Source organism: Microtus ochrogaster, chromosome 5 (genome assembly GCF_000317375.1).
Source record: "Microtus ochrogaster isolate Prairie Vole_2 chromosome 5, MicOch1.0, whole genome shotgun sequence".
NCBI lineage: Eukaryota > Metazoa > Chordata > Mammalia > Rodentia > Cricetidae > Microtus > Microtus ochrogaster.
The window spans coordinates 60,936,103-60,956,241 of record NC_022012.1 but is presented as its reverse complement, the minus strand read 5'-3'; the positions used below and the strand labels follow the sequence as shown (position 1 = coordinate 60,956,241).

Here is a 20,139-nt window from a genome sequence, read left to right as displayed (position 1 = left end):
AATATTCTGTCTGTGTGTATGCCTTCAGGCCAGAAGAGGGCACCAGACCTCATTACAGATGGTTGTGAGTCACCATGTGGTTGCTGGGAATTGAACTCAGGACCTTTGGAAGAACAGGCAATGCTCTTACCCTCTGAGCCATCTCTCCAGCCCAAGATACTGTGATTTGATACATGCTGAAGAATTACAGTAGGAGAATACTGCCTTTTGTTGCTGTGGGACAATGGTTTGTACCCTGTCACTTGCATTTTAAATAAATGCTGACTGGTCAGTAGCCAGGCAGGAAGTGGATAGAGGTGGGCAATGAGAACAGGAGAATTCTGGGAAGAGAAACAGTCAGTCTGCAGTTGTCATCCAGACGCAGAAGACACAAGATGTGACTGCCTCACTGAAAAGGGTACTAATCCATGTGGTTAACACAGACAAGAATTATGGGCTAATATAAGAGTTAATAAGAAGCCTGAGCTACTAGGCCAATCAGTTTATGATTAATGTAGAGCTCTGTGTATTTGTTTGGGACAGAATGACTGCGGGACCTGGTGGGACAGAAACCCCCTGTCAACATTTTGTTTTCCCTAATAAACTACCATGCTTCTAGAACAGCAGAAAACTTTGTATGCTCAGTGAAAACATTACAGTTCATAACGTACAGTGTTCTTGAATCTGAGCTGAGATGTTTCAGGCAGCCTTCGTCAGTATGTGTGGCTGCAGCATGCATGTCCAAAGCGTGGGTTCCCTCAGGACCTAGGCCTACTGCAGTGGAGTCACGTGACACAACACGGGCTAGCGCTGCCAGAAGAACCTCTGAACTCCTTGCATGTTTAACTCTGAGTCTGGTCACTGTGTGTTCAGAAACTTTCTATGAAATTTTTACAAACTCCCATGTTCGGTTATGAAATCTTTTAAGTCAGGAAGTTGGGAGACAGAATCACATTTAGTTGGTTTTTTTTTTTTTGTTTTTGTTTTTGTTTTTTTTTGTTTTTTTTCCGAGACAGGGTTTCTCTGTGGCTTTGGAGCCTGTCCTGGAACTAGCTCTGTAGACCAGGCTGGTCTCCAACTCACAGAGATCCGCCTGCCTCTGCCTCCCGAGTGCTGGGATTAAAGGCGTGCGCCAGAATCACATTTAAATGTAATCAACTACTATTATGTTTTAAATTTACATGATGACTTAGTTAAAAACGTATACTTACCAAAAAGGTAGAAGACGTAAGTCCAATTCATATAGTAGCAAATTATTCCAGAGAGAGGGAGTGAGATTACCGTCCCGAGCTGTGCTCCTAAGCAAAGCAGACACAGAAGACTTTATAAGCCTTGGAGGAAGGCGAACGAGCCAAAGGTCTACTGTTCAGGGGTGGGGAACAGGATGTGGGACAAAGAACTACTGAATTAGAAGCAGCTACGTGTGAAGACAAATCCAGCACGCTCCTAGAAAACCTAAAGCATATGTACTAGTACAGCTACATACATTACAAGTCCACGGGTACTGACGAATACGAAGCACCAATCGGTGTGAGAGCCGCGCACGGTGGGTATGCGCATGCTTGTTATAAGAACGAGGCTTTTCAGCCGGGCGGTGGTGGCGCACGCCTTTAATCCCAGCACTCGGGAGGCAGAGGCAGGTGGATCTCTGTGAGTTCGAGACCAGCCTGGTCTACAAGAGCTAGTTCCAGGACAGGCTCCAAAACCACAGAGAAACCCTGTCTCGAAAAACCAGAAAAAAAAAAAAAAAAAAAAGAACAAGGCTTTTCAGAATTGGATATACTATAAACAGTTGTTTTAGAAAACATTTTTACCAGATAATAAAAGACATTTTAGTTAAATGCAATAGGAGTTAAATGATAGTCTGTATTTTTTTTCTTTTTTTTTTGGTTTTTCGAGACCGGGTTTCTCTGTGGCTTTGGAGCCTGTCCTGGAACTAGCTCTGTAGACCAGGCTGGTCTCGAACTCACAGAGATCCGCCTGCCTCTGCCTCCCGAGTGCTGGGATTAAAGGTGTGTGCCACCACCACCCGGCTTTTTTTTTTTCTTTTTAAAATGGAACAGGATTGTACCCTGTAGCCCAGGCTGGTCTTGAACTCTCTATGTAGCTTAGGCTTGCCTCAAATTAACAGAAATGCTCTTGCCTCAGTCTCCCAGGTGCTGGGATTACCTTGCTTTGCTAGATAGTATTTATTTACTTTTAAAGCAGGGTCTCAGGCAGCCTAGGGTAGCCCTAATTTCTATGTGTAGCTAAGGGTAACCTTGGACTCCTAATCTTCCTGCCTCCACTTCTGAAGAACTGAAATTATAGATACATGTTATTATAATCTGTCTTAGACATTATTTCTGATCCCACATTTTAGTCATCGGTAGGAGACAGATATAAACCGATGACCATTTCATATCAGGAAGTATGAGAGCCACAGGACAACGCAGAGCTATTTCTGACCTCCAAAGTGAGGGAAAGATTTATGAAGCAGCAATCAGAGTTTGAAAGCATGACTAGAATTCAGTCCCAGAGCAAGGAAAAAGGACAATTGGGAAGTAGTAACAGCTGGGTGCAGTGGTACACCCCTTTAATCCCAGCACTCGGCAGCAGAGGCAGGCAGATCTCTGTATTCGAGGCCAGCTTGGTCTACAGAACGAGTTTTAGGACATCCAGGACTATGCAGAGAAACCCTGTTTTGAAAAACCAAAACCAAGAACAACCCAGGAACAGGAAGTAGGTAACAGAATGAACAGAGGACTGAGAACAGGAGAGCAGATGACAGGACTGGGAGCTTCCCTTGGATAACGGAGCAGAGATCCGCAGCTCCACTGCGTACCAGTCTGCACTCCCCGTGCCTCCTTTAATGTGCTGCTGCCACACAGGGACCCTGGTGCTGTGAGCGCTCACTGTCTAATCCGAGGTAATGTGCTAACCAGTCCCAGTAGACAGGCTTCCGACATATCAGCGGCTGCTCACGTGCAGTAAACTAGCTGCTGTTTGCTCCAGAGTGCCTCATCTCCTCACCTGCTCCCGACCCATAGGCATTGCTGTCCTGTCAGAGGATGCCTCGGTAACGGATGGTGCACACACTCAGACATACAAATAAAGAGCACAGATTGTTTCTCCTACAGGACCTGAATTCAACTCCTAGTGACCACACCAGGCAGCTCACAACTGCCTGTAACTCCAGCTCCAGGGGATCTGGTGCCTTTGGGGTACTCATGTGCAGGCAGGCACACACACACACACACACACACACACACACACACACACACACACCCGATCTGATGCCTTTGTGGGCATCTGTACTCATGAGCACACGCACACACAAACACATACACATATCCCCGAAATGAAAGAAAATAAATCTTAATGGCAATGGTGGTACATGCCTTTAGTCCCAGGACTTGGGAAGCAGAAGAAGGCAGATCTCTATGAGATCTGGGGTAGCTTGGTCTACACAGCATGTTCCAGGCCAGTCAAGAATATATAGTGAAACCCTGTCTCCAAACACACATACACACACACACACACACACACACACACACACACACACACACGATCCAAAACCAAGTGACCAAACAACAAAATCACAATTAAAGAAAATCAATAATTTTTTTCCCAACTACTGAACTCGTTTATAAGTTCCAATATTTGAAAAGACAATGTATTTTGAGATAAATGACAGCAGGTAGAGGAGGTGGTATTAGTCAATCATGGTACATTATTCTCTTTTTGAGTCAAAGAGAAAAACTGCTATTAAAGGTCTCCCTTAGAAGGTTATTTCCCCCAGGAAGAGGCATCTATCCCGAGGGATTATGGCATGCAGGCATGTCTCTCAAGGCTGGTACATACGTATCAGATTATGTCAGAAGCTTTATAAGGATAGTTATCTTACCTGCGTAGGAAATGGTAAGCAGCTTGCTTCTTTCAAGAGGGGGGGCCCAGGAAGACCACATGGCATGCATGGCTGGAAACGTAACACCCTGGGGGTGGATATTTCTGATGAAATACAAGGCAGCTTCAAAATCAGACAGAAAAGATCAAAGTTGCTGACCTAGCTTTATGGATGAGGCGTGTGGCATGTACAGGAAGAATGGCCAAAGATGAGAGAATCTAAGGACAGACACAATTTCAATTCTATTAAAAGCTATGGGGCCATCTGTGACTGCGGTAGAAACCACAGACTACAATGTTAAACATCCACACACAAGGAGCTACGCTAGGAGAGCAGTCAGTAAAGAGATACAGTAATAGGACCAGAAGCAACAGACTACAAATAAATATATTTTACTTAGGTAAGAAGAAGGAGAAAACAAACCTGGGAACTGATAGAAGCTGATAAGTGTTTACACTGTAACCAGGAAGCAAGTATTTAATAGACTTCCTTGAAGACTGCTATTTGGACAGAATAGAACATGAAAACTACCAACCAAACTTTAAACTGGCTGTGATGGCGCACACCTTTAATCCCAGCACTTGGGAGGCAGAGGCAGGCAGACCTCTGAGTACGAGGCCAGCCTGATCTGTAAGAGTGAGTCCCAGGACAGCCAGGGTTACGCAACAGAGAAAACCTGTCTCGGGAAAAACAAAACAAAAACAAAAACACCTTTAAAATTAGAACCTGGGGTCAGGTGTGGAGACACAGCTTCAATCCCAGCTCAGGAGGCAGAGGCACACAGATCTCTGAGTTCGAGGCCAGCGTGGTCTCCATAGTGCATTCCAGACAGACAGAGCTATATAGAGAGACCCTGCCTCATATAAAGCAAAAACAACACGAGAGCCTGGAAATCTCTAGAGCCTTCCAGCAAATCTCACCACTTATAAGCTGTGTATGTTTCCTGTGTCTGAGGATGGGCAGGTACTTAAGTCTCATCTACTAAAATACAACTGAGGACGAGGGATTAGGGTTTACGGGATGCTTTGCTGTGACAAAGGAACTGCTGTGCCAAGGCTAGTGTTTTCCCTCCAGCGTCCCTCCAGGGTGCTACTGTAGGATGGATGCTCTGACCTCCCAGCCTCTGAGAGCTATGCAGACCTCAGGCTACCTTGTGCTTGAGTGAAGGCTCTTAATCACGAGCAGCTCTCCAGCTTAGAGATCACTCATCATCCAGAGGGCGATACAAAAAAGCATGGAGAGAAAAAGAAAGACAGGAATGAAGAGATCTTTAAATGGGGCCATGGGGTCAGCTCAGTGGGAGAGAACATTGCAGCATGGGCAAGGCCCTGGGTTTGATTCCCTAGAACTGCAACAAAATCAGGTAAGGAAAAAAACAAAAACAAAAATGACGAAGGGCATAAAGCAAAGAGTAATGTTTTCCATAAACGTTTAGAAGAACCCTAGAAGTAAATTGGTATAGTTAGATAAAATAATAAATTATTTGTCTCTAAGTTAGAAGAGCAGAAAAAATGAACTAATGATGAAGGGGAAGTTCCATAAATAACAAATTTAGTAAAATAAGGCAATTTAACAACATGTTGTAAAATGCACTAATATAGGGGCTGGAGAGATGGCTCAGGAGTTAAGAACCTGGCCGTCCTTCCAGAGGACCAGATTCAATTCCACCATCTATATGGTGGCTCATAACTGCTTGTAACTCCCGTTCGAGAAGTTCACTTAGTACCTTCTTCTGGTCTCCAAGGTCACTGCACTCATGCGCACACAGACACACAGAGACACACAATCAAAAACAGTACGTCTTTTTAAAAAGTGCCAAAATGCAGGTATGGATGGCAAGTGTGGGCCACCTTAGCCTCCGGGACAAGGGTTTGCTTCTCTGTCTTCTGAAGCATGAGCTACTGTCTCCCTCAGAAAATGTTCTCTCGGCTGGAGAAGGCTCAGTGGTTAAGGGCACTGGCTGCTGCTGCAGAGGACTGGGGTTTGTTTTCAGCTTCAGGAGACCGGACGCCCTCTTCTGGCTTCTGCAGACATCTGCACCCGCATCATGTACACATGTACAGGCAGACAAACACTTATGCATATAAAATAAAAATTAAAAAAAAATCTCTTAAAAGGATGCTTCGCCTAGCAGAGAGGAGAAGACAAAGACTACGAAGTAAAACAAGAACCAAGCATGTTTACCTCTCCTAGCCCTTCGAGAGCTCTCAGCACGATAAGGGTCACCACTCCCAAGTCCGCGGCCATGGGTGTGAACAGGGTGAAGACAGCAGTGCCCAGGATGCCGAAGCCCAGCAGCAGCTTGCCTCCGATTCTGCTGGCCATGTACCCCCCGGGAATCTGTGTGATGATGTAGCCGTAAAAAAAAGAGCCTAGAATCCACCCTTGAGTTTCTGCGTCCCACGGGTACTTCTTACCCTGTAAAAAAGAAGCAGAGAGAAAAAAAATGATCCACTCAACTTTGAAATTTTGAACTATTGTTTTGGACTACGGAACATACAAACTATGCTGGTGTGGCCTTTTCTTGATTGACGATTGATGTGGGAGGGCCTTGGCGACTGTGGACAGGTGGAACAGTTAGGAGGGAATCTGACAAATAGTGCTCCTCCAGTCTCTGCTCTAGAGCCTGCTCCGACTTCCCTGCATGCCGACTGTGAGCTGTAAGATGAACTCCTGCTTCCCTCCTCTGGCTGCCCTGTGCTGCGTTCATCACAGCAGCAGAGACCTAAGACAGGCTCCCTAAGGCAGGTGAGCCACTACAACAGGCGGTTTCCAGAGTGAGTGTGCAAGAACTAAGAGCCACGCCCTTCAAGAAGCTTGCCGTTCTAGGACACTACACTAGAAGAGCTGCTGAGGAGGCTCAGTAACAGCCCTGACTGAGAAGGTTCAAAAAAGAGCCACAGGCTTGGGCTTGGCTGTGGTGGCACAGCCTTTAATGCCAGCTCTCAGGAGGCAGGGGCAGAGGCATCTCTGTGATATGTTGGGTCTACAGAGTGCTACAGTGAGTTCCAGGACAGCCAAGGCTGCCTACAGAGACCCTGCCTCAAAACAAACAAACAAACAAGCAAACAAACAAACAAACAAACAAAATAACCAGACAGATAGATAGAAAAATTGAAAAAGAAAAAAAAAAAGCTATCCAATAATATCCTGGAGAAACTACTTATTTAGATTTAAACGCCAGGTGGTGGTGGCACACACCTTTCATCCTCAGGAAGCAGAGACAGGTGGATCTCTGTGAGTTCAAGGCCAGCCTGGTCTACAGAGCGAGTTCCAGGACTGGTTCCATAGCTACTGAGAAACCTTGTCTTGAAAAAAACAAAAAGAAAAAAAAAAACCCTAACTTTCTGATGTGCCAAAATGAGATTACTTCAAATTCTCCTCAGGAAACTGAAAAACAACTTTCTAAAACAGATTAATATATGTGTTAGCACAGGCTATAATTATAAGCTAATTGCTCAACTAACTCCCAAGAAAACAGAAAGTACTCTTAACCTGGGGAGAATACACACACACACAAACACATATTTTGGTTTCTTTCTGATAAAGGCATATTTTTTCATTATTTTTACTTGTAAGCATTTTATTATCAGTCAATTTTTTTTGTTTAAAAATTTAAACAAAAAAATTTTAAAACACTTTAAAAACTTTAAACACTTACCGTGCGATTGTGGTGAACTTTTATGGGGGCGGAATGCTCTGCACACTCCTTGGAAGTTCTATTATCGGTCAGGGTTGTATTTGACTCTACCATGTCCACCAATGCAACACTCAGGTTCACACGTAAGGAATAAAGAACAAAAAAACCAAAGAAAGCCAAAATCGCTAAGTTGTACCGAGCAGAGCAGCATACTGGAGCTGAAATTAAGAGTGGGAGAAAACTTTAAATTATATGATCTCTAAATAATGAAAGGAAAAAATTTTAAAAATTTTGTTTATTTGGGTTTTCGAGACAGGTTTTCTCTGTGTAGTTTTGGCTGTCCTGGACCTCTCTCTGGCCTCAAACTCAGAGATCTGCCTGCCTCTGTCTCCTGAATCCTGGGATTAAAGGCGTGCACCACCACTCTCCAAAGGTTTATTTATTTTCATATCTCATGTATGAGTATTTTGCCTGTACATGTTTGTGTACTGTATATGTGCCCGGTGCCCATAGAGGTCACATGAGGGTATCAGCTCCTCTGGAACTGGAGTTATGAACCAGATGTTAGCAGTTATGTAGATGATGGGAACGGAACCCAGGTCCTCTGCAAGAGCAATAAGTGCTCCAGCCCACTCCACTGCCCAAGGCAATTCTTTTTTTTTTTTTTAAATATATTCTGTCTGTGTGCATGTCTGCAGGCCAGAAGAGGGCACCAGACCTCATTCCAGATGGTTGTGAGCCACCATGTGGTTGCTGGGAATTGAACTCAGGACCTTTGGAAGAACAGGCAATGCTCTTAACCACTGAGCCATCTCTCCAGCCCCCCAAGGCAATTCTTAAAGAAACACCCAAACTATTAACCAGTACTTTTTCGAATAGTCTCAGATTAAGCATATCTACACAGATTTCTCCAAATATAATCGAATCCCTTTTACCCATAGTTTTAGCAAACATTCAGCATGATAAAGATGTGGCACGAGGGGCTGGAGAGGTGGCTCAGCAGTTAAGAGCACTGACTGCTTTTCCAGATGACCAGTGCTCACAACTGTCTGTAACTACAGTTCCAGGGGATCTGACACCTCACACAGATACATATGCAGGCAATGCACATAAAATAAAAATAAATAATTATTAAAAACAAGATGTGTCATGAGAAAAATAGATAAGGGTTTAATAGCGCCACTATACCCTTCCCTCTAAAGCTCTAAGCAAGCCCCCATTGAATGCTGTCTTTCTTTTCTAAGAGTTGCTGTGGTCATGGTGTCTCTTCACCGTGATAGAAGAGTGACTAAGACATGCCCTCTCCTGTTGAGCCATCTCTCCAGCCACCAGAAAACCTTTCACTGGGTATTCCTGAATCCTTTTTTTGGTGCTATAGCTATTGTCTTACGAGAACAGGCAGATACAAATCTGAGACTCTAGTCATGCAGTCTCCCATTTAAGTTTGAACAATTTGCTGTTTGCTCCAATGAAAAGGTGTGTCCTTTTGCGGAACACATTCCGTCATCACTTTATCAGGCCACATTACACGGGTGTTCGGATGGAGAAGTCTATTTGGACAATTAAAATGTGCTACTTCGGTAATCTGGAGAAGTGGGCAGGTTTGAGTAAATTTAAAGGGGAAAATTAATAGTCCTTAACTGAACGCTAGGTGTGAGAGTAAAAGGGAGGGGTAATCAGCAATCCTCTGCTCTAGACGATTGTACGCCACTCTTGCTTGTAATATCATTATTCCATCCCATTTTTTATATAGTTGTTTCTTATTGTAAGCTATTACTTTTTCCTTAGGCAATGCTTGATTTGGATTATAATATACTTTATATATACTATAATGTACTTTATATATACTATAAATACTATAATTTATATGTACTATAAATACTATAATATACTTTATATGTACTATATGCTGTAATAAACTTAATATATACTATATTTTATCACTCTTTCCCATCTCAATTTTTTTTTAGCTCCATTCTTTTATTGCACGTTGTCTGCTTCTTCTCAGGCCATGACTGATGTGGCTTATAAGCCACTGTATCACGTGAGTAAGCTGTGGGTCTGGAGGTTGAGATGTGAAAGACAGGTGAAAGAAGAACTGGCAGGATGGCTCAGTGGGTAAGGTGCTTGCTTGTTTGGTCACAAAACAAACATGAGGAGAACTGACTTCCACAAGCTGTCCTCGAATTCCCTATCCAACAATCAATCAATCAATCAATCAATCAATCAATCAATCATTTTTAAAAGGTGAGGAAGGGGCTGGAGAGATGGCTCAGTCATTAAGAGAACTGACCATTCTTCTAGAAGGACTGGGTTTGATTTGAATTTGCAGCACCCACAAAATGCCTCATAATGGTCAGTTAGTCCAGGTCTGGAGAAGCCAATGCCCTCTTCTGCCCTTCATCATCACTGTGTATAAACAGTGAACAGACAAACATGCAGGCAAAACACTCATACACATAAATACAAATAAAAAAAATTGAAAAATTTAAAAGGTGAGCAAGGTATTTCAAATTATTACTGATGATGCCTAAAAAGCTATAGATCAGGTGCTATCTATACTTCTCACACTTACACTTCTAAGGTACTATCAATACTCAGAAAATAGAATACATGACTACAAAGTTTTAAAAGTTATACTAGACTGGGCAGTGGTGGCACATGCCTTTAATCCCAGCACTAAGAAGGTAGAGGTAGGTGGATATCTGTGAGTTCAAGGCCAGCCTGGTCTACAGAGCGAGTTCCAGAACAACCAGGGTGGTTACACATAGAAACTCTGTCTCAAAGAACAAAACAAACCAAATGAAAAAAAGTCGTATTAAAAATAAATTGGTACCAGGTTTATGAAAATGGTTGTGACTATAAATCTATTTAGTCAGAAATATTTTATAAAGTAAAACGCGCCTATGAATTTGGATACTCTTTGAAATTGATCCAAGGAAAATCAAGCTTGCATGGCAGAAAGAGCCGGTCCACTGGATACCTACCGCACTGAGTTCGAAGCAAGATCATGCTTGCATAACGAGCAAAGCACTCCTCAGAGCAAACACCATCTCCACACCACACTTTATAAACACAGGAATGGTAGTGGGTGTGCAGAGAACAAAGGCTAACAAGGAAAGGGAGCCGGGGTGACTCTCAGCTCTGGCCACCTGTGTTTACAGAGTTACTAAGATGAAATAAAAGGCTCAGTGGTTAAGAGCACTGACTGTTCTTCCTGAGAACCCACATTCAATTCCCAGCACCCACATGGCAGCTCCCAACTGTCTGTAACTCCAGTTCCAGGGGATCTGATACCCTCATACCAATGTACAGAAATAAATAAAACAATATCGGGGGGGGCATCTCTGCTCCGTTTATAAAGTACATGTGACATTTCCTATAAGCATGAGTCCCATTGGCTGAGAAACAAGGCTCAAGATGAAGGTCCAGGGAGAAAGGGTCTCGGATAAACATAAATGCCTGGGAGTCAGGTGTGGCCCGACCTTCCAGATATCACAGGTCACTAGGCAATTGAATGAAATTGAAATGTACGCCTTTCCAATGCTGAAGCAGGCGTGGGCAGCCCACATATGGCGGCTCTGTTGAACGTGTCCATATTGGGTTTCATGATCTAAGTTGATGAGGACCATTGACCAGGTCTCTTCCTCAAGAGATCTCATTACAGATGGTTGTGAGTCACCATGTGGTTGCTGGGAATTGAACTCAGGACCTTTGAAAGAGCAGGCAGTGCTCTTAACTGCGGAGCCATCTTAACTACATCCAATTCCAGCCTTCTGGAATTGGATTATTACCTCTTCCGTTGAAGAGACAACTTACGTGTTCAATAATCCTGGTTTCCCTAGTGCTATGAGCACAAAGGCCTTGTGCCCTCTACTTTGCCCCACTTCTAAATGTTCAAAGCAAAAACAACAGTTGTCATAGAGGCCATGGTTAACTGCACTGCCTCTAAGGCTAGTCCAAGTAATATAAGAAAAATTCAAGAACAGCAAACAGAGGACCAAAGAAAGGAGAAAGCCACCTTAACCATGATGCCTATTCAAAGGTCACTTGGGAGAATCTTTGCCTCTCTCTTTATGCAAATCATTGCTTTGACCCTCCATAGTATGAGAAAAAAAAAATCTGACCTACTAAAGCAACACAAACTAGGACATTGTTGATAATCAAGGTTATGTCTGAGCAAAAAATAATATAGAGTAGCCGTTTGATAAAAGTGTGGTTCTCAAATCATCCATCTCTTAATTAGTTTCTGAAATATTAGTTTTGCTGAAATAGTAGTAGTTTCACTAATCATGCAGGTCATCTTTGAGCCCTCTCTTTTGTATATCAGTAACTGTTCCTGGAATTGGCAATAAAAAAGCCTAAACACAATCCTTAGCATGACCAAACCATATCATACTGTCTCTTCATACAGCCCCCCCCCCCCCCAGCCACAAAAAGGCATTTGGATTCTGCATTAACAAGGTGAGAATCAACACGTAATACAGTCGGTAGCACAGCGGCATCGTTTTGGGGTCAACAGTATCATCACTTTGGGGTCAACAGTATCATATGCTTGCTGTTTCCACAAAGCCTGGGCTTGATGCGTTATGTCTTGATGTCTCTCTCCCCAAGTGACCCGCTAATGGGTCTGTCACCTATCTTTACACGATTCATTTGCCTCCAGGATGCTGTCCTGCTTGGATGCATCGATGTGGGAGCCATCCAAGACTTCATTTTTCTGGAAAGATATAAGCAGAACCTCAACTTGATGCTACAGAACATTGGACTCTATCACTGATTCATTTTGAGATCTTTTAACATATATTTTAGGCTGTGACCCCTTTAGGACAAAATGCTTTAGGGTTGCAGAAAAAGCATTAGCCTTTAAAGTGAAAAAAAAATAAAGTATTTACAATAACTAAATGTAGTATAGTATGTGGGGATTTGGGTGGGCGTTCCCTCTTCTATTTTTTTATCTTTTTTTTTTTTACATATTTTTATTGATTCTTTGGGAATTTCACATCACACATCCTAACCCTACTCATTTCCCAGTCACCCTCTTCTATTTTTAAAATTTGCCAGTTAAGTAATGATGTCACTCCACAAAAGCTTAACCCTGTGGGTTGTAAGGGAATTTAGCAACATGATTAATATTCCATAAACTGCAAAGTTCTTTAAGATGTTTGCTAGTATAAGCAGGACCATTATCATTTTTTAGCTGTAAGGGTCCCAGAAAGAGAATGTATGAAGAGCTATTTGACAAAGTCAAGTCCCACATGTGGCCTAATGGCATTTCCCTGGGGCTCCCAGTGCCTAATGTTTCATCTGGGGCTGTGTTCTGCGGCTGACCAGTTGTGGGGGGATGCACCATGCATGCCTGCAGTAGACTGCATGTAGTGCATTCCAGCACAGAAGGCCCCAGACACAGACAGGTGGAGTTTCAGACGTCGGCCTGACGTAAACTCACTACTAATTATGCCCCAGAAACTTGGAATACCAGGTAAGATAATAAGTGTTCCCTAGAGAATAGGCCTACATAAGCCTCCTCTAACCTTCCCCTTGCCAAAGTCTGCTCATTTAGCAGACCAAAAGAAGCAGAAAATTAAAAAAACAAACAAAATCCCAATTCAATCATGGCCTTTAACTTTAAAAGATTTAAACCAGAACTTAAAATTTAGAATTTTTTTTTAGTCCCCTTTGCTGGCCCCTGCGAATTAAGTTTTACTCTTTCATTGAGTGATAGTCCATTGACTTTGTGGGCTCCCCTCAAGCTGCTGGAGGCTGGTCCTCACAATTTATTCCTAATTTCTCTCTTAAATCCACCCCAAGTTTGCTTACATTATTATTTTTAATTTTTTGTCATATTGTACAAAAATCTAAATAAAAAACAAATGAAATTTTAGTAATCATAAATACAAAGTGTAGACAGAAGTTTCTGTCCCACTTGGACAGGCAGCCATTCAGTCCCAAAGAAACACACAGAGGCTTATATTAACTATAAACTGTTTGGCCTTTTACTCAGGCTTATTATTAACTAGCTCTTACACTTAAATTAAGGTCTGAAATGAGAGAGGCTCATGCCAGATGTTGCTGTAATAGGAGCGGCAGGGCTGTGGCCCCGGCACCCAGCTGCCCGCATGGCTAGCTTATGCCCCGAAATAATTACACAGAAACTGTATTCATTTAAATACTGCTTGGCCCATTAGCTCTAGCCCCTTTTTGGCTAGCTCTCACATCTAAATTAACCCATTTCTAATATTCTGTGTAGCCCATGAGGTGGCCTACCAGGGAAGATCTTAACCTGCATCTGTCTGGAGTGGAAGAATCATGGTGACTCCTTCACTCAGCTTCTTTCTCCCAGCATTCTGTTCTGTTTACTCCGCCTACCTAATTTTATGTCCTATTAAAGGGCCAAGGCAGTTTCTTTATTTAACCAATGAAACAACAGATAGAAAGATGACCCTCCTCCATCAAGGTGTGGTGGCACATGTCTTTAGTCCCAGCACTTGTGAGGCAGGAACACGTGATCTCTGAGAGTTCCAGGACAGTCATGGATATGTAGAGACCCTGTGTTAAAACAAACAAACAAACAAACAAAAAAACAAACAACCAACAAACAACAAGAATCGTGCCACAATGTGTTGAACATTTTAGAGTGAGGTGTGGTGGTATAGACTTTTACTCCCAGCACTGGGACACTGGGAGGCAGAGGCAGGTGAGGAATCTCTGAGTTCAGTTCCAGGACCGTCAGGGCTACACAAAGCAAAGTGTGTGTGTGTGTGTGTGTGTGTGTGTGTGTGTGTGTGGTCTCCACTTCTGATGTACAGGATGAGATTAAATTCCTTATTTTGCTCATGCTGGGAGTGCAGCACGGATGGATTCTGATTTGACCAGGCACCAGCAGGGAAAGCATCTGCAGTCTCAGTAACTGACACTCTCCGCAACAACCCTTCCACCAACAGCCATAGCTGTTCCTGGCTTCCCCAAGCAGGCGGTTCCTGCTTGTGTTCCCGGGAGGTAGAGGTGCCAGCAGGCAGTATGACTGTTATGTTTCAATAGGACTGGATTTATCTATTTTACTTTCAAAGCAAGGAAACTCAGCTGAAGGAGGGCACTAAACCTTTTTTCCCTTTCTGTCTCTAAGCTACTCCATCCCATGGGATCCCACTTTTTGTTTACTAGACGCCACCCTTGGAGGACCTCATTCCAAATGCCCCCCCCCCCCAATCTTCCATTACACTCTCCCTACACTGACAATCTTTCTAACATTCCTTTCCTCTCAAGTTAGGCCGCTTCCCATTCTCAGTGCATGTCTGTTCTTCCTGTGCTGGTTTACATATGAGGCCGGTTAAAACAGTCAGTGCCTGAGAAACATCTCATAAAAGCGGATTAATGACAGCAAGTCCAGACTGTTGAGCTGGACAAGCAGGACGGTTATTATCTTTTTTTGTGGAGCACGTGAAATAGAAAACATATGCTCCATGTCCTTTTGAAGAGTCATCTGGAGCCAGGCAATAGTGATACAGAACTTTAATCCCAGCACTCTGGAGGCAGAGGCAGGCGGATCTCTGGGAGTTGGATGCCAGCTCTGTTCCAGAACAGAGCTTCATAGTGAGACCCTGTTTAAAAAAGAAAAAATAAAGAAAGAAAACAAACCAAAGAAACCAAACCCTTTTGGGTAGCCTAGACCTAGCTCATGCTGCCGCAGAGTCCCGTCCCCCCCCCCCACCCCCCCCCCCCCCCCCCCCCGCCCCACGACATTCCCTGGAACTCAGGTGTTGCACCAAGCTTCTCCAAGCTCGGTCAGACCAGGGTGGTAGGAAGGGCAGCAGGGCAGCTGGGCCAGAGGGCTCTGAGTCACGGTCAGATGGCTCCAGAGGGCAAGGCCATTAGGGTCCACCCTGCTAAGACCTGCCAAGATTTGTCCTGGCAGAAGGTTTTCTTCTCTGTTTCTCTCTCTTAAATAATCCTCCTGAGAGGATGCAAGCAATACATTATTAATGTGCTCTAGCTTGCAAAATAATCGACAGAAATTCCACTTCCCTTTAGTTCCCACATGCTTCCAGAATTAACATCAATAGTTACTTGGTCAGGAAACTGAGGGTTAAATTTTACAGTTACCTGTACAAAGTTGCAGAATTTTCCTCTGGGTCTTTTTATTTATTTAGTTAATGATTCATTTACTTTTATTTTTTCTGTGCATTGTTGTTTTGCTTGCATGTATGCCTGTGTGAAGGTGTTGAGTCCCCTGGAACTGGAATTACAGACAGTTGTGAGCTGCCATGTGGGTTCTGGGAATTGAACCCCGGTCCTCTGGAAGGGCAGCCAGTGCTCTTCAATGCTGACCCATCTCTCCAGGCCTCTCCTCCCAGTCTTAACAAATGCTTCAATAATTGTATTAAATTCTTTGTCTCAGAGGACTGACTGACTGGAACCATGAATATTATCACTGTCTCACTTAAGGTCATGAATTTTTCTGCTTCTATTTAAAGAAAAATTTTCTTACCTTCTCTGATGGTCAAGCCCCTCACCTCCTGCTGGGTACTGATTATAGGGGGTCTTTGCAAACACCAGGGTCTGCAGAGTGTTGATATGAGTGAGTCAAATCTGGCTCAGCACAACTCAGTAGCAGGGTTTCTCTGTGTTTAACAGTCCTGGTTGTCCTGGAACTCTGTAGATCAGGCTGGCCTAGAGTTCACAGAGAGCTGCCTGCCTCTGCCTCCCAAGTGCTGGGATTGAAGGTGTGCACTGCTACCACCTCCCGGAGGGGTTAGAAAGCTTTTCTAATAAAATAAAGTGCTACACACATAAGGGAGAAAGGAAGCCCACTAATCTCGGGAGATAGGACAGGGATATCCCCTTTTTGGAAGAGGGATATTCCATTGTGGCTTCCTCAATGAGCAGAAGTTGTCAGGCAGCTGTGGGGGTGGGGTGGGCGTGAGTACAGCCATGCCAGCAAAAGCAACAGGATGTGCAGAAGCAAGGAAATGAGAAAGGCACGGGGCGAACTTAAGGCTTTAGCCTGAGCCAAGTCTCAGAACTAATACTATTGAGTGGGAGGGGGCACTGGGTTTACTAACGAAACAGCTAATGTTACCGAGTGCTTACTGTATCGAGCTGGGGAAGATGACCTGCAAACAAATCAAAGCACTGCTCAGCACACAGTAACTTCAGAAACTGAACCGTCATCACTGCCTTCCCCGGATCCGGGAAACCTAGCTCAGATGTTAAGAATCATGATAATTTTTCATCTGTGGGAAATTAAGTTATGCGGGGCGTTAGGCTTGTAGTGCAATGGGGAGACTGCTGAGAAGGTGGACATCCACACAAAGCCAGCGAATCTGCCTTGGCTGTACCTTCAAGTGCTGTGTGTCTGCAGCGGAGGCGGCTGGCACCGAGACAGAGGTGATGACAAAGCCTGGGAAAGGGACTCTAGGGTGATGGATGGCAAGACGGTGAAGTGCCAGCCTTTGATTCTAACCCAAGAAGACAGTAAGAGGGGCTGCAGGTGGGTGGAGTGCTTGGCATGTATTCAGGAGGCGGAAGCAGGAGAATCAGGAGTTCAAAGTCACCTTCAGCTACAAAGTGGTTAGAGGCCAGCTTGGGCTACAGGAGACCCTGTCTCAAAGAAAGCCAACCAACCAATCAAACAAACAGACACAAAATGAAAGACCTAGGCTCACCCCACTGCTGCCTTCAACTTTACAGAATAAAGCATCCTTTCTTAGTTTTTAAAATGTATATGAATATTTTGTATGTATGTATGTCTGTACCACATGCATGTCTGGTGCCTGTCTATGGAGGCCTTACTAGGGTGCTAGATCCCCTGGAGCTGGAATTATCGATGGTTGTAAGCTCCTGTATGGATGCTGGGAACTGAACTCAGGTTCTCTGGAAGAGCAGCCAGTGCTCTAACTGCTGAGCCATCTCTCCAGTCCCCAAACACACTATTCTCAAAATTAAACAAAACCAAAACAAACCACCAAGAAAACAACAAAAGTGTCTGAACAAAGCCAGAAAGTCGTCATAGTAGGGTAGTTACACACACAAGTAGGGAGGGTGGCTATCTGCTCGTGCTTAAAGCAGTTATGAAAGAGTTCTTTGGTAATGTTCACAAAAGACATACCTACGGGAGACTCTCCGTGGTCAGCAAAGGCAACTTTCCAGTTCAAGTCTTTCTCATTCCTGTATCCTTGAATGAGTGCAAGCTCATTTGTCTTTTAGTTTCAGTAGCTTCAGGAAGCTACGTTGCAAAAGTGTAGCAAAATCCAATGAAGACACATACTTGTGTTTGGGGGCATAGCGGGTATGGAGACCAGAACCTCGCCAGTCAAAACTCTTATCACTGAGCTACAATCCCAGACAGGGAAGATGCTCTTTGAAGTATCACTGCAAGACCTTTGGTACATTATCTCAGCGCGCTACAGATAGCCATCTCGAGAATAACCTGTTTCTTAAACTTTAGTCTGATAGACGAGCAAAAATGGAAATGTCTGCAATATTTTTAGTCTCTTACAGCACAAAGTCAAGATATTCGCGGGATTATGCAACTGTCCTCCGCACACTCAACAGATGTCAACTATTTTCTCTGTGTGTCTCCTCCCTGCCCAAGGAGCTACCTGATCACATGCTTGCAGACCGGCATAAGCGGAAACCTGGCGGTCACTGAGGAACAGCGAGCGGCACTTTGGCCCTTGGCTCATTGACTCGTTGGATACTCCCGACCCCGAATTGCTTCAGTCCCCCACCAGTGCAGGCAGCTCCGGCCGGTCCCACGGGGCTGCACTCGTCCGCCCCCCAGCCCTCAGCTACTCCCTCGAGGCGCCCCCCGGCCAGGAACCACCCGCCACCCGGAACGCTACCCCTAGCAGCCGCTCACCCGCTTCGGTTTGCCGGGCGCTCGGCAGGAGCGGGGTGCTGTCCGAGTTCTCCTCCTCCTCGTTCATCGCCGGACCCCGCAGCAGGGGCCTCATGTCGCCGGGAGAGCAGATGTGCTGATGTTGTTGTTCAGCCAACAGAGCTCTCGGGAGCACAGCCCTCCAGCCTTGCTGGCTGGGTGGGACAGGATTTGGCTCCGCCTCTTGCATCACCCAGGCCCCGCCCATCTCTGGCCGCTCTTCCTCAGGCGCCATCTTAGTTCCGGGCAACCCCGGTGTGGGCGTGGTGCGGCTGTGATGGGCGTGGCTGAACCGGATGTGGCGCTTGCAGAGTTCGTTGTGGGCGGTGGGCACTCCGCGCCTCTGTTCCCCTAGCAAAAGCCGGGGAACACCCGTCCTGGAGGCGGCGATAGGGCTTTCCTCTCTCTGTGTTAGGGAGCTAGAGAAAAACACTGGAAGTACTTGACTTCCAGATGTCTGTGTTAGAGCCCCTGATTATTAGCAATCTTTGTCTCGTCTAGGACAGCTTGTGGATTTTGAAGTGGAAAAGGAGTAAAGAAAGACATGGTCTGTCCGACGAAATTGCCTACATTAGGATTCAGCTATGAAATAGGCTTTTTCTTTCTGGGAAGGTATTGCGTTGAACCCAGAGTCTCATACATATTAGACCTACACTGGTACCATTGACATACATCCCCAGCCAGTGGGCCACGTGATGTTCGATCATGGGTCCGCTTTTCTCTGGAAATCTCATTTGGACAGGTTTTCCTACTGCTGACTCTAAGAAAGAGGAACTAGGTAACTACCCTAGTCAGCCCTGTTGAGGCCTCTGAGCGTCTGAGTGATAAAGGCCGTGTCTGCAGACAGATGGAGAAGATAAGATGTTGTAGATGTCCTTGCAGAATTCCAGGCAGATCCAAAAATAACAAAATCTTGCAAGCCAGAAATTCGGTAAGCCAGGTGAGGTCCCTATCTAGAAGAAGGGCTGAGTATTTCTGAAGAACATTCCTAATTCCTGGGCTAGTAAATACCTCATAGATTTCAAACTGACAGTTGTAGGCACAGACCCTTTGAGCATGCACACACCCGCTTGGCACATCCTTCTGAAATGCTGAGACAGTAGTTCTGGTGTGGTTAATTTGATGTGTCAGTTTGCTTGTCCACTACGTGGGTGGATTTCAATCCGTTTGAAGGTTTGACTAGAACAAAGAGACCAGCTTCCATTTTCTCTCCCATTCCCCCAAGGAGAAGGCAGAAGGGATCCTCCAACCCACTGTCTTCAGATTGCTTACCAAGAGCCTCCCTGGTTTCAGCTTTCTCCACCACTGCTGTCCCTATGACCCAATAGGTTTGTTCTCCACTGTCTCTCCTCTCTCCTATTGGTTCTGCTTCTCTGAGAAAAGATTGCTAATGTAATTCCCTTGGTAAGCACAGGGAATCAGATACCAACAGCCTTGAAAACTTGCTAATTATAGCAACACTGTGTTTCCTTAAGTACACTTTTTACTTGAAAAGGTTCAGGTTCCAGAAAAGTCACAAGGTCGATACAGAGAGTTTGAAGGAGGATAGGAAGGCAGAGTTTGAGGGAACATGGGAAAGGACGCCCTTACTCCCAAGCCAGCTGAGTTAAGAATGCCTGCACAATTAACAAAATTTCATTTGCTCTGAAGATCGCCTATATTGTGTTTTTTCTTTTTTCTTTTTTCTTTTTTTTTGGTTTTTTTTTCGAGACAGGGTTTCTCTGTGGTTTTGGAGCCTGTCCTGGAACTAGCTCT

The 20,139-nt window shown here is 44.6% G+C and overlaps 1 protein-coding gene across 1 annotated transcript in view; it reads right to left on the bottom strand.

The window, feature by feature from the left end:
* Slc17a5 (solute carrier family 17 member 5) overlaps nucleotides 1–18,530 on the bottom strand; it is a 42,570-nt gene extending 24,040 nt beyond the window's left edge. The window contains exons 1-5 of the mRNA XM_005347581.3: nucleotides 18,367–18,530; nucleotides 7,527–7,723; nucleotides 6,050–6,283; nucleotides 3,866–3,953; nucleotides 1,191–1,277 (exon numbers count right to left, since the gene is read on the bottom strand). Of these exons, the coding sequence (XP_005347638.1) occupies nucleotides 1,191–1,277; nucleotides 3,866–3,953; nucleotides 6,050–6,283; nucleotides 7,527–7,723; nucleotides 18,367–18,460 (700 nt within the window). The 5' untranslated portion in view covers nucleotides 18,461–18,530. The remainder of the gene's footprint in view (nucleotides 1–1,190; nucleotides 1,278–3,865; nucleotides 3,954–6,049; nucleotides 6,284–7,526; nucleotides 7,724–18,366) is intronic.
* Between the last annotated feature and the right edge of the window lie 1,609 nt (nucleotides 18,531–20,139).